This window comes from Rhinoderma darwinii, chromosome 3 (genome assembly GCF_050947455.1).
Source record: "Rhinoderma darwinii isolate aRhiDar2 chromosome 3, aRhiDar2.hap1, whole genome shotgun sequence".
Classification (NCBI taxonomy): Eukaryota; Metazoa; Chordata; class Amphibia; order Anura; family Rhinodermatidae; genus Rhinoderma; species Rhinoderma darwinii.
The window spans coordinates 247846217-247861521 of NC_134689.1; the positions used below are offsets into that span (position 1 = coordinate 247846217).

Genomic DNA, 15305 nt, shown 5'->3' on the forward strand with positions numbered 1-15305 from the left:
TGAAACTAGCATGACCAAGACAAAACTTTACAATTGCCTCCGCCTCCCCTATATCGCACTGTCAGCAGTTTAGAGGCCCTTTAAGCTTTGAGAGCTCCCAAGAATATGTAAACTTAATGACCCAACGAAATTTCTATCTTCATTAGGATGGCTACAAAACATCTGATTTCCCGATCCCTTTGTTTTTTTTAATCTCGTTTACAGGAGTATTTTAATATAATATATTTTGATTTGCATTTATTATTGTTTATTTATATTTTTTTTCTTTTGACATTCTTCATATTTTACTAATATAGTGGAGTCTACTTTTTGACCATCTTTAACTCATTGATTCTTTGTCTATATTCACCAATTCTCTCGTTTGTCATTAGCCTCTATGTAACTTACTTTCATTGCTGATTGCCTATCTATTGGATAAACCAGTATGTTTTTTTGCGCTTTGAATAAGCATCCAAAAGGAAAAAAAAAAAAAAAAAAAAAAAAAAAAAAAAAAAGGAAGGCGCTACATTGCCATAATGGCTTAGCAAGAAAGGAGGCAAAGGTTAGATGTCATTTTAGCCTTAGGCCTCATGCACACGACCGTGTTTTTGCGTCCGCAATTCCCCCGAAAATCCACGGGAGAATTGCGGCCCCATTCTTTTCTATGGGGCCGTGCACACGACCATAGTTTTTGCGGTCCGTGAACGGCCCGGGAGCCCGGACCGCAGAAAGTACGGCCATGTCTTATTACGGTCCGGAGCTGCGGTCCGGGCTCATTGAAAACAATGGCCGCGGCCATGTGCATGTGCGGGCGGACTGCGGCTGACAGTCCGCAGCCGGCCGACCCGAAAATCACGGCCGTGCACACGGCTACGGTCGTGTGCATGAGGCCTTAAACTCCACTACTGTGTAGGTTTTTTTCTGTATCTATTGCCTTCAGAGTCCAAAACATTTGAAATATTCATTTAATACTTACCCAGAGCATCTGTTTGCAGATCTATGTTCACTGTGCCTGCCAATGCATAGGCAACAACCAGAGGTGGAGAAGCCAGGTAATTGGCACGAATACAGCTACACCTATTACCCTCAAAATGCTTGTTTCCAGAGAAGACACCACATGCCACCAGCTCCCCCTGAAAAAGGTAGCAGATTGAATATATCGGATTCTACTATATTACACAGACACATTTACAAGAGATTGTATCAGCATACCTCTTTAATAGCAGTGACAATTTCCTCAGGCAAGGGATTGGTATTGCCAATACATCTTGAGCACCCATACCCAATAATGTCAAACCTGAGTTAAAAGAAATGCAAATATTAGAAATCAGTTGCCACATCAAAGTAAAATTGTAGAGACTCTGTTGCAAAATTATGTACTTGTCCATTTTTTAAACAAACTCCTGAGGAAGGGGCTCAACATTGTGGAGTCCCCCCCGTCCCCCCCGTCCCCCCCCCCCGTATTTTCTTGGATAATAAAGACCAAAATACTGGGTTATTAATTGGTTGATTTACAGAGTACAAAGCGGTTTAGAAAACAGCTGCAAAATAAAGTCATTTTGTACCTGGTAAATCCACTGTAAGCAGATATAGTTATGTTATTCGGGATTCCTTACATCTTGTACTCACCCCAGTTGGTTCAAGAAAGGCAGCACTCCACTGGCAGTGAGGTAATGTGTGACTGTTCCACTTCCAGGTGATAAGCTTGTTCTTATGTATGGCTTCACTTTGAGCCCAGCTTCTACAGCCTTTTTAGCCAACAGGCCTGTAATGTAAAATTGCCACTATCATACTTTTTTTTACATTTATTTTTTACATAAATCACTTTTTTTGTGCTGCTTTTACATAAATTGTGTACATACAGAAAACTTTGTAATATATTTTATTATGCCACCCTCAACACAAAGTTTCCTTTTCCCTAGTTCCATACATCTGCAGCCAAAAATAAAATTGGTCTATAGCTGTTTTTTTTTTTTTTTTTTTTTACACTGGCCAATACGGGCCATGAAAAAGAGCATCAATCAATGAGACAGCTCGTTGATCGGCGCTTGCTTGCTACTTTCATAAAGGAGCTATGAACAGTTATGTATGGCGATGAGTGATCGCTACTACGATCGTCCGTCCCCATACATTTCCATTTACACAGGGAGATGTGCTGCCGACAACTATATTTAGTGCTGGCTAAAAGATGCGATCAGCTGATGAACGATCATTTGCTCGTTCATGGGCTGATCGTTGCCCTGCTCCCATAGGGCAAAGGTCATTAACAAGTGTTCATATGAACACTCGTTTGCACGATCCTTGGCCCATGTAAAAGTGCCTTTAAGCTATGTTCACACTGCATTTATGGTCTTTCTTTGAAGTATGCATTAATAAAACGCTCCTGGTTTACATGTTAAAGGGAGGCTGTGGCAAATGCCTAACATTGGCATTAGTCACCCATAGGCTAATATGGCAATCAGCCAACGTATACATCATGAAAGCTTTCCATGATTTATACGTTAAAAGGGATGCCATTATATCCTACGGGTGACAGATGCCACTGTTAGGCGTCAATCTCAGGAATCTGTCACCCATAGGCTATAATGGCATCTGTTTAACGTATACGTCATTCAATGCTTAGACATGCGTCATGATGTGGGCCATAAAGCGTCGTACATCACCTTTGATGTTAAATTGCATACGTCGATGTATACATATTTTTACTGGATGCCTGTGAATAGAACTCTGGTCTCTGTCGAGCTTTCCGGGCATATGCATTGAATGTACACTGCAGACGGAGCGTGAACACAGCCTTACTGTTAACAGTACATTAGAGGGGCTGTCTTGTGAGGATAATCCCTGTCGATATGCCCTATTAGGGTATATGAATGTCATAGTGAAAGGTCTTCCTCTGAATGCTTGTATATAATACTGCTGCCTTAACAAAATCCCATATCATAGGGGTTGTTTGTGCTGAGACAACCACATTAATTTCACCCCATGTAAAAGCAGGGAGAGATGTGTCTCTGCAACAAAAACAGTGAGGAGGGGCAAGAGTAAGAGAGTTTGATCTCATCACATTTAACTGAGTGCCGTGCATGGCAATGTGAAAGCAGCCAGTTACAACTGAGTGTAAACATCCTAAGAGTGAGAGCCCAACCACACAGCAGGTACGCATAGAAAATCCCAACATTTAGAGAATACTATGGAGTAGAGGGTAAAGCTCCGTTCACATCAAGTTTGTTTGGTACATACACTGGGAAACTCTTCCAATGTGTGCGTAACGTAAACCCCCCGGCATTTAAAACTGTATACAAAAGTTACATACGCCGCCCATAGGCTCCCATTAAAATAAAAATAAAACCTGTGGTACTTATTTCTTTGCGTAAGACCTCTGTACAGTCGATTACACTTTAATATAGTTATATATATATATATGCTGGAACACCACAGGAAAGTATGTCAAAAGGACACTCCTGGCAAACTTCGGGTCAATGGGAGTCTATAGCTACGTTCGGTGTATGTGCCAAGAGCATTCCTGGAATATATACAGAATCCAAACCAAAAATGTGACGTGAACACAGCCTTGTTAAGATTACCTGCAGTTAGCATGACAGAAGGGTTACAGTTGTTGGTACAGCTGATCACAGCGGCAATAAGAACACAACCATGTGACAACTTGTATTGTGAGCTTCCATATGTAACAGGAACCTCCACTTTCTGCCTCTCAGCTGGAATTTGAAATCCTCTCAGGCCCACCTGACAAGATACAAAGGAATAGTCCCAAATTACCAAAAAATTAAAATTTTATATCTGTTTACATTGTGTATTATTACATTTTCTACTTTCAAAATCCCTAAAGGTCCTAGTAAGTAGTACGATTAAATAAAATAAAGCTTTTTTCAAGAAAATTTGTGTTTACTTTAAAAGAAATGGACAATTTTTTTGAGAAAATGCTCTTACATATGTCAGTGGTTATCTGGAGTAAATAAAGTGCACTAATTTTCAGGCTGCAATCTCAATTTCTTCATTCATTCTTAGTCCCTCTGATATGCAGTTACAATCTGCTCCTAGTTTCAGACTTTTCTCACGTGGGCATGTCTCTCCCAGTAATACAAGCTGAATGGGAGTTCTGTGTCGAGGATGCTGCTGCCTTCGCTAACTATGTATCACCACAGCTTTATCCCTGTACTGCTATCTCCTTCTACAGTCCATGAGGGATCTCTTCTCCCATGTGCCGACAGACATTTATGCTGGGGAATGTGACCACCCCCTCCTGTCTTCCCCTGCAGAATCTGCCATGGGTGCTACACAACCTATGTGATCTCCTCCCCCCTCCCCCTGCAGACTGCCATGTGTGCTTTCACCCCTGTCTTCACTCTGATGTTGACAGCCTGTGTGATCTGCCCTCCCAGAAGACTTGGATGTTTTTCCCCCTTTCTACAGTGTGATCTGCCATGTACAACCTGCTCCACCTCCCTGCTGCTATATCTAACAAGGAGAGAAAAAAGGGGAAGAGCAGTGGGTGTTGACACAACCAGGAGCAGTGTACGATCGGATCTATCTCAGAACCAGAAGCACAGCCAGCTACGTACAGGAGTTGCACAGACTCTACAGGATTAAAAAGGTAGGACATTTTTAACGTAGACTTAGTTTGCTTAATTTTGCAAATGAATATTAAAAAAATAAAAAAAGCAAAAAAAAGGTCTCCAAAGCCTTAAATTAGTTTGAGAAATGTATAGTATGCGAAAAGGATATGACGTGTAATCCTTATAATAATCTTTATTTATATAGCGCCAACATATTACGCAGCACTTTACAATTTAGAGGGAACATGAAACAAACAATAGCAGACATTACATAGTGACAAAGTTAATTTACAATTCAAACCTGAGGAGTGAGGACCCTGCTCGCAAGAGCTTACAATCTATGAGGACATAAGGGAGATACAAAGTGTAACAGTGTTTGTTCAGTACAATAGTCCAGCCATTTTTATACACATGCGGTGGTAACATAAAGCTGCATGAGCCGGTCACCAGCCAGTATCCGTGTATGACGTACATGAAGAGAAGGAGTGTGAGGGAATCTTATTCTGATGACTAATCTAAAAAGGAGGGCCATGGAAAGGAGTCAGATTAGGGAATGTTATAGGCCTGTCTAAATAGATGTGTTTTCAGGGCACGTTTAAAACTGTGGATATTGGGAATTAATCCGATTGTCTGGGGTAGCGCATTCCAGAGGACGGGTGCAGCACGAGAGAAATCTTGGAGACGGGAGTGGGAGGTTCGGATTATGCAGGATTTTAATCTAAGGTCGTTGGCAGAACGTAGAGCCCGAGTAGGGTGGTAGACAGAGATGAGGGAGGAGATGTAAGGAGATGCAGCACTGTGGAGAGCTTTGTGGGTGAGAGTAATCAGTTTGAATTTTATTCTGAAGAGGATGGGCAACCAGTGCAGTGACTGGCACAAATTAGAGGCGTTGGTGTAGCGGTTGGTCATAAAGATGAGCCTGGCTGCTGCATTGAGGATAGATTGGAGAGGGGAGAGTTTGGTGAGGGGAAGACCGACTAGTAATGAGTTACAGTAGTCAAGACGAGAGTGAATCAGAGGGACAATGAGAGTTTTGGCGGTTTCCTCAGTAAGAATATACTGGGGTGAAAAATGACAGGAGCGTGAAAGTGACTGAATGTGAGGAATAAAGGAAAGATCGGAGTCAAAAATAACCCCGAGATAGCAGGCGTGCTGCTTAGGAGTTATGATAGTGCCATATACAGAGATGGTGACATCAGGTTTACGGAGGTTAGTAGATGGTGGGAACACAAGGAGCTCAGTTTTAGAAAGATTCAGTTTCAGATAGAGAGGACATGATGTTAGAGACAACGGACAGACAATCACTGTTGTTTTGTATTAGAGCAGGGGTGAGGTCATGGGAAGAGGCATATAATTGGGTGTCATCAGCATAGAGATGGTACTGGAAGCCAAATCTGCTGATGGTTTGTCCAATAGGGGCTGTGTAGAGAAAAGAGGAGCGACCCTAGGACCGATCCCTGAGGAACCCCGATAGCAAGGGGAAGAGGAGAAGAATTGGAACCAGCAAATTACACACTGAATGAGCGGTCAGAGAGATAGGAGGAAAACCAAGAGAGAGCAGCGTTCTTGAGGCCAATAGAGTGGAGCATGTTAAGTAGGAGTTGGTGGTCTACAGTGCCAAAGGCTCCAGAGAGATCCAGGAGAATCAGTAGAGAGTATTTGCTGTTAGATTTAGCCGCCAAGAGATCATTTGAGACTTTAGTAAGGGCAGTTTCTGTGGAGTGTAGAGTGCGGAAACCAGATTGTAAGGGGTCTAGAATGGAGTTAGCAGAGAGATAGCAGATAAGGCGAGAGTAGACCAAGCGTTCCAGGAGTTTGGAGATGAAGGGCAGATTAGAGACTGGTCGGTAGTTAGCAGCGCTGGATGGGTCAAGAGTTAGTTTTTTCAGTAATTGGTTTATAATGGCATGTTTAAAAGAGGAGGGAAAGATACCAGAGGAAAGAGAGAGGTTAAATATTTTAGTCAGGTGACTAGTGACAGCCGGGGAGAGGGACTGGAGGAGGTGTGAGGGGATAGGGTCACTAGGACAGGTAGGACGACGAGAAGAAGGGAGGAGCCTAGAGACTTCTGTTATTGGGTCAAATGCTGAAAGTGAAAAAGGGGGAGTGCGGGAATCGATGTTATTTGGGGACTGGGGAGATAATTTCATGGCGGATGTTGTCAATCCTTATATACAGTGCTAATAAAAAAATTTGATTCAAGTGCATGAACTTGTTGCCTCCAGATACCTTCCTTGCAGCATATGCTCCCGAAACGATAGCTACATAATACTCCACGTGGAATTAATAATTCCACCATCACACTTTTACATGGGCCAAGGATCGTGCAAACGAGTGTTCATATGAACACTTGTTAATGACCTTTGCCCTATGGGTATAAGTATTACAGTGTATTGTACCACCGATCGCTTGCTCAAATCCCATAAATGAACAAAACTATTGTTACACTAAGTAAAATAACGTTTTTGTACCCCAAAATAGTGCTGAGATATAGATATATATATATATATAGCAAAAGAAGATATGCGGCACTCCAATGAAGAAAATGGTGGTTTATTCAATTCCAATACAAAAGCGACGTTTCAATCCTACAATAGGATCTATATATATATATATATATATATATATATATATATATATATATATATATATATATATATATATATATAAAAACAGACAACTCGCCCCCCATTAAAAAAGCCCTCACAGCTCCATCAACGGAAAAAGAAAAAAAGGCATAGCACTCAGAATATGGTGACACCATTTTTTATTTTATTTAACCAGTTAGTGACCACCAATACGCCTTTTCACAGCAGCCACTAATAGGCTTTATACGCCTTTTCACAGCGCTGCATCAGGATAAACAGAGCCGTTAAATCTCCCTGTTCTCAGCTACAAGAGGTAGTTGTGGGTTTGGGGCATCCCTGCTCCAACAAGTAATATCGATATAAGTATCGATCTCACGCGTTTAACCCCTCAGATTTGGCGCTCAATAGCGAACGACACATCTGAATTGCTTTGGAGAGAGGGAGTCTTATCTACTCCAAAATGGTACCGATAAAAACTACAAGTCGTCCCGCAAAAAAACAAAAAGCCCTCAATACAACTGCATCGACTAAAAAAAAAAAAAAAAAGTTATGGCTCTTCAAATATGGAGACACAAAAGCAAATATTTTTGAAAAAAAAGCGTTTTTACTGCGTAAAAGTAGTAAAACATACAAAATCTATACAAATTTGGTATCGTTGCAATCGTAACAACCCGCTGAATATAGTTAGTGTTATTTATACCACACGGTAAACGGCGTATATTTAGGATGCAAAAAAGTGTGGCGAAATTTCAATTTTTTGTCTAGTCCCCCCCCCCTCAAAAAAAGTTCATCATTAAAAAAATACGTACCCCAAAATAGTGCTATTAAAAAAATACAACTTGTCCCACAAAAAACAAGACCTTATACAGCTATGGCGACGCAAAAATAAAAAAATAAAAGTTATAGCACTTGGAATGCAACAATGGAAAAACTTAAAAAATACCTTGGTCATTAAGGTTTAAAATAGGCTGGTCATTAAGGGGTTAAAAAAAATGTTTTTATTTTGTAGAAGTTGGTGAATCATATGAAAAAAACACTAAATAAATTTCAGATCACTGTAATAGTATCGACCCCCATAATAAAGTCATTTTTACAGCTTGATGAAAACCCCGTAAAAGCAAAACCCCAAAAAAACAAAACAATTAAAAGGAATTGCTGTTTTTTTTTCATCCCACAAGGATCTTTATTTCCCAAGTTTGTCAGTACTTTATATGATACAATAAATGGTGCCATTAAAAACTAAAACTTGTTCCGCTATAAGAGCCAGAAAAAAAACAAAAACGTTATGGCTCTTGGAATGCGGGGAGGGAAAAAAATGAAAACAAAAAATGGCTGGTGCAGGAAGGGATACTGCTATAGTCTTCCTTAAAAATGTCCTACCATTTTGTTGCTGTAGAGTCTGTGTACCTCCTGCATATAGCTGGTGTCCTGCAAATTCTGACAGCACACTGCTCATGTCAGGGCAGCTCTTCTCTGAGGGTATGTTCACACAAAACCGCCTCTGATTTACAGCCGTCTGATTAGGTCAGGCGAGTTTGCTGGCCAATCAAGCACAGTGATACTGTGGTTATTAATCCAGGTATTGGTACATTTGGCAGTGTGGGCAGGTGCCAAGTCCTGCTGGAAAATGAAATCAGGATCTCCATAAAGCTTGTCAGCAGAGGGGGAGCATGAAAGGCTCTAAAATTTCCTGGTAGACGGCTGCGTTGATGCTGGACTTGATAGAACACAGTGGACCAACAGATGACATGGCTCCCCAAACCATCACTGACTGTGGAAACATCACACTGGACCACAAGCAACTTGGATTGATGCCTCTCCACTCTTCCTCCAGGCTCTGGGACCTTGATTTCCAAATGAAATGCAAAATTTACTTTCATCTGAAAACAGGACTTTGGACCACTGAGCAACGGTGTTGGTCCACTGTGTTATATCAAGTCCAGAGTCAACACACCGTCTACCAGGAAATTTTCGATCACTTCATGCTTCCCTCTGCTGACCAGCTTTATGGAGATGCCGATTTCATTTTCCAGCAGGACTTGGCACCTGCCCGCACTGCCAAAAGTACCAATACCTGGTTTAATAATCGTAGTATCACTGAGCTTGATTGGCCAGCAAACTCGCCTGACCTAAACCCCATAGAGAATCTATGGGATATTGTCAAGAGGAAGATGAGACCCCAGACCCAACAATGCAGACGAGCGGATGGCCGCTATCAAAGCAACCTGGGCTTCCATAACACCTCAGCAGTGCCACAGGCTGATCGCCACCATGCCACGCCGCATTGATGCAGTAATTCATGCAAAAGGAGCCCTGACTAAGTATTCAGCGCATATACTGGACATACTTTTCAGTAGGACTACATTTCAGTATTAAAAATCATTTTTGAAATTGGGCTTATATAATATTATAATTATAGGAGACACAAAATTTTGGGTTTTCATGACCGAGACATGCGAGACCGTATATCACGGACCGAATACAGTGCAGGGAGCCGGGCTCCTAGCATCATACTTATCTATGACGCTATGTAGCACTGCCTGTCCGCGGAACTACCTTACTGTAATCATGTTTTGAGTGCGGGACAGTAGTTCCGTAGACGGTTGTGTGCATGGGGCCTTAGCCATAATCTTCAACATTAAAGGAACAGTGTCACGGGAAAAAAATTTTTTTCCTCTGTTTGATTTTAGTGTTTTATTAAAAACTTTTAGATTTATTTGTGTGTTTGTGTTTTACTTTTTTTTATTTTTGAACTTATTCTTCCCTATGGGGGCTGCCATTTGTTTTTTCCATTTCTGTATGTGTCGATTAACGACACATAGACATGGAATACGGCACATACAGTCCCATAGTGAATGCGAATGGGGCCCGTTCCATCCACTATGCTGTACGCCGTCTGTGTGGGAACGGCGCATGCGCCGCTCCCACACAGTCCAAGTTGAACTGTGCGACGTCCGGCGCCATTTTCCTGCGGACCGGAAGTCGCGGCCGGACAGTAAGATTACTACTTCCGGTCGCGGCTTCCGGACTTGTGCACTTGGAGCGGGAGGTAGCAGACGGAGCGGACGGACCGGAGGGAGCGGCGGCGGCTGGAGCAGGTAAGTTATTTCTGTGTATGTTCGTGTTTTACTGTGTGTTTACTACTGTATGTAAACCTACTACACTGTGTGTTAGCTCAAAAAATGGCGACACAGTGTAGGAGGTTTGACCGTTCAATCCCCTCGTTTCTCCCGGCACTAGCCAGGATAAAGGAGGGGGGGATTCTGTGAGCTCACTAGAGCGAGTGAGTATTCTCAAATTTTGCAGCATAAAGCAATGTGGTTGCTTTACCACATGCAATGCTGCAATTTTGGGAATTGCTCCATCTAGTGACCAGCACTGGGAAATATAAATTAGAATCTAATTTATAATATTTCCTGACTCGTGAAAAAAATTAGAACAATGTTTAATCACCTACACACTAATTGTTTAACTAAAAAAAAAAAAATACATTTTTTTTCTAGCGTCACATTCCCTTTAAAAGAAAAAAAAATGCTGGAAATAGATCACTCTGTGTGTAATGAATCTATATGATATAGGAGTTTTACTAACATTTTGATGATATTCTAATTCATTGAGTGAGGATAGATAGATAGAGATAGATAGATAGATCATGTATAACAATAAAACTTTTAGAGAACTAAATTTTTCCATCTTTCCCCCTTTTTACTAATTTGAGAACTTTATTTGGATGTGCTCACTTTGTACCCGAATTAGTAACTTCCAACAATCCAAACACTAAGCCCTATCCCCGATCTCAGACAAACAGGAACAAGAAACAGTTTGCATCTGCAATTATTATTAATTGCAGACCCAAACGGGTTTTCTGCCATTTTAGATACCAAACCGATTTTTATATAAAGTTAGGCCTCATGCACATGAACGTAAAAACGCCAGTAATTACGAACCATAATTACGGGCCCATAGGCTTCTATTGGCCACGGGTACCTCCCCGTATGCTTACGGGAAGGTGCCCGTGCCGTTGAAAAATATGGAACATGTCCTATTTCAGGCCGTAATAACGGCACTGACAGGCCCATAGAAGTCTATGGAGCTCTCGTAATGACGGGTGGCTACATGTGTGCACCAGTAATTACGGGAGCGTTACTAGGCGACGTCAGGGGATAGTCCCTGTCCAGGGTGCTGAAAGAGTTAACTGATCGGCAGTAACTCTTTCAGCACCCGGGACAGTGACTACCGCTGCAGTGAATAGTATTAAAAGTTAACTTACCTGCCTCCTCCTCCAGTCCGGCCTCCCGGGACGACGTTTCATCCCATGTGACCGCTGCAGCCAATCACAGGCTGCAGCGGTCACATGGACTGCCGCGTCAAGGGAGGTCGGACTGGATGTCAAGAGGGACGAGTCACCAAGACAACGGTACGTATGAATTTTTTACTTTCAATCGCTGCGGAAACTCTGCCGAAAGGGCTGCCCCTTCTCTCTTTCCAGCACTGATCGAGAGAAGGGGCTGCCGATTAGTGCAGAGAAAACGGGTCCGTAAATACTGGTGGAATACGGGTCGAATACGTGTGACAAAGGACCAGTATGTACGCCAGTATTTACGGGAGGGAAAAAATAAGTTTGTGTGCATGAGGCATTAGTATGTTTATACAGGTATGTATTTATAAATAGGTTAAATAAGCATTCTCTTACTAAACATAGTCCATATTTGTCATTACTATAAACTGCCTTTGTTTTGTTTTTTAAACATACCTTTTCACTTAAACATACTTCAAAATCCTTCTTCATGTCAGTTACAGATACTCTGTCTTGAGGTCTCTTGGGGCCACTCACATATGGAACAATGGTGTTTAAATTAATTTCTAAGACCTAAAAAAAAAACAAAAAAAAAAAACTGCTGTGATTTGTCTTGCCAAGACTTCAGCAAAAATGTATGTTTAATGCAGGTGATCTATTAACAGAGTATAAAGCAGGGTGGACAAGTCACTGTATAATATTGCAAAAGAAAAAAAAATGTCTTGTCATTTGTCTAATATCCCTGAATAAAAAAACCACACCAGACTCCCTTACAAGTCTGATGTATTCATGAAAACAGTGCTCTCCCGCCCGCTTAATGGTGATTGAAGGATGCCTCTTTCAGTCAGCTGTCACACAAAAACGTGAGGAAGTTGGGGAGAGCCGGTATAGCTCTGTCCTCGTGAATATGCCAGACTTAAAAGCATAAGGCAAACGTATTCTATGTACCCATATATCAGACAAAGAGCACAATCTTTTTTGTGCCTCTTGTCATAGTACTTGACTTAAAATATACTGCCCTAAACTAGTGCAGCATATGCTCATAGATCCACTTTAAAGACCCTGTTCACACGAGTTGTGTGGCGAGGATTTCGATGCAGAAACCGCATTGGAATCAGCTACAGGAAACGTCCTAAATCACCCCCCTCCCCCCCCCCCATTGATGGGGCAGAGGCGTTTTTTCCCGAGTGGCTTATAGCCGCTTGTGGGAGAAAAAAAAAAGTAGCATGTATTTTCTTGACGCGGTTTCTTCTCTGACCTCCCATTGAAGTCCATGGGAGGCACAAAATGGGAGAGCGTTTTTTACTGCGTTTTTTGCATTAGCTGAAATGGCCGTGGGAGAAAAACGCAGTGAAAACCGCAGCAAAAAAGAACAGGCATGTCAAAATCTGCCTCAGAATTCCAGAAGGAATTTTGAGGCAGATTTTTTTCTGCCTGCAAAAAAAAAAAAAAAAAAACTGTGTGAACTAGGCCTAAAGCATTCATTAAGGACACACGAGTGCTACTACTCATTTTTATCCCTTGAGTATTATTACCTTGGAATACCTTGGTATTCTTCTACCATTTTCTTCTCTAAGCAACTTTACAGCTTTCAAGTAGGCTTCAAATATCCTTAGTCTGTGTGGATCAACACCTATCATGGAAAAGCAAAGATAAGGGAAAAGTCATCAGAATAAGTGTCATCATGCAAAAGCATGCCAATCTGTGACTGGGTGCCACTATCCCACACCCCATATACATATATATGTTAGTCAGCGTGATTATTGAAACTTTCTAAGTAGCTTTTATTACAAATTAATTTTACTTTTTGAGATACAGCTGCTCTGTATTCACAATACAGAGCAGCTGTATCGTTCGTCATTACCTGAATCCGTCAAACCCGCGGATATGACTGGTTCAGTAATAGCGGGTCCTGCGTGTGACACACAGGATCCACGTGTAATTTATTACATCTAAGTTATGAACTAGCAGGATTTAGTGAATGATATAACTGCTCTGTATACAGAATACAGAGCAGCTGTATCTCAAAGTAAAAATTATTTTTAATAAAAACTATTTAGAGTTGCACTAATCACACGGACTGACCTTTTTATTAAATAGAAATAAAAATTTGCCTTATGGTATGAAAACCATCTAGGTGCGTTAACCATTTGGGCTCTTCTCTATGCTTCTTTACCACCTGATAACCATTTAAACTCCTTTTGCAGCCAGAGGACAAACTTGCAATAGCAACTGCAGCTAAGTGGCTTAAAAAAAACCTACTATTTAAAACCAGCACATACGTGTGAAAACTTGTGAGTGTGCACTAGTCTGAAATGTGAAGTGTCTTAAGTGCGACTTGAGATTCAGTGCCTTTAGATTAAGGGAGTAAGTAGTAGTAGTAGTAATTTGTTCCCTCCAAACTTTTAGGCCTTCCACATTTTTCGTGTGGAAATTCTGCAGAGTATTACAGTAGAAGAAAAATTGATGAGGTTTGTAAAATAAGAATGTTGGGACTGCGGTAGAATGTGTAAAATTGGGTTAACAACTGGCCCAGAGATAGAAAACAGAGGGTGGTAATTAATGGGCCAGTGTCTTTTTCAACTATGTAACCATCATTAAAGGGGTTTTACCATAAACAATATTTACCCCCTATCACCATCGATCCAATCAATTTTTTGACTCGTTTTTGACCGTGAAGGAAGCGTACAAGGAATCTTGAACTTCAAGGGGTTTTTCCATAGTCAATATGTATCACCTATCCACAGGATAGGTGAAATATCGGATTGGTGGAGGTCTGGCCGCTGGGACACCCACTGATCACGAGAACAGGCTTACCTGGTCATCCCTGTAAGTCTCATATGAATGGAGCGGTACTGCGCATGCTCGGCCACCACCATATTTTTGGGGCTGCCGAGCACTATCTCCGGCAGCCCCATAGAAATTAACGGAGTGGTGGCAGAGCATGCACAGTACCGCTCCATTCATATGGTGCTCACAGGGCCAGCAAGTTAAGCTCTTTCTCGTGATCGATGGGGGTCCCAGATGTCAGACCCCCACCGATCAGAAATTGGCGATTGACTCACTGAACCATAAGCATTATCGAAGCGTGTAACACCACCAATGGAATTTGTCTTTCAGATGCGGTTCACATTCTTCATTCATAATGAGAACGGTCAGTCAAAGATTTTTTTAAGCAGTTCTAATCAGTTTTCTGGCAGATAAGACAGACCAAAACCAGATCGATTGACCATTTACATACATCAATTTTAAGATAGCTAAATATTGGTCTAGTTGGATAAAAATTGGACAGAAATCTGTATGTGTAAACCCAGCCCAACATAGATCAATGTAAGATAAATGCACAAATTGTTCATCTGGTTGACACCTTATGCTTTTCGTATAACGAACTAAACATTTCTTCCAAAAATAGTACCACCCAGATGGCCAGTCCAGAATTCATACCAGTTTGTTTTAGATGGCTAAGGGTTACTTGGTCCACTGGAAAAAAGGCCACAGTAGCACCATACTCTGGACACATGTTGGCTATTGTGGTACGGTCAACAATTGAAAGCTGAGACACCCCATCTCCAAAGAATTCCACAAATCTTCCAGACAAATCAGCTTGTCTTAAGAGCTGCAATGGAGAAAAAAAATACAAAAAAAAAAAAAAGTTTGCTCTGAAGGATTTCCAAAGGAAATATTTGTTAAGATTAACCTTTACACTGAACTTATGATGAGACTGTAAATCCATTAAAGGCTATGTACACCCTTAAAAGCTTTATTTTTTTTTCTTTTAATTAAATCAATGTTTTTTTGTGATTTTATAAATTTTTTAAATTGACTTGTTAAAAATGCGGTTTCGTTTTTCCGATACAGCTTTTATGTATT

At 41.2% G+C, this 15305-nt stretch overlaps 1 protein-coding gene across 1 annotated transcript in view; it reads right to left on the reverse strand.

The window, feature by feature from the left end:
• The window catches only part of IREB2 (iron responsive element binding protein 2), a 95970-nt gene that overhangs the window by 25438 nt on the left and 55227 nt on the right, over positions 1 to 15305 (reverse strand). The window contains exons 10-16 of the mRNA XM_075857654.1: positions 14880 to 15051; positions 12971 to 13068; positions 11892 to 12008; positions 3561 to 3720; positions 1609 to 1744; positions 1192 to 1276; positions 956 to 1112 (exon numbers count right to left, since the gene is read on the reverse strand). Of these exons, the coding sequence (XP_075713769.1) occupies positions 956 to 1112; positions 1192 to 1276; positions 1609 to 1744; positions 3561 to 3720; positions 11892 to 12008; positions 12971 to 13068; positions 14880 to 15051 (925 nt within the window). The remainder of the gene's footprint in view (positions 1 to 955; positions 1113 to 1191; positions 1277 to 1608; positions 1745 to 3560; positions 3721 to 11891; positions 12009 to 12970; positions 13069 to 14879; positions 15052 to 15305) is intronic.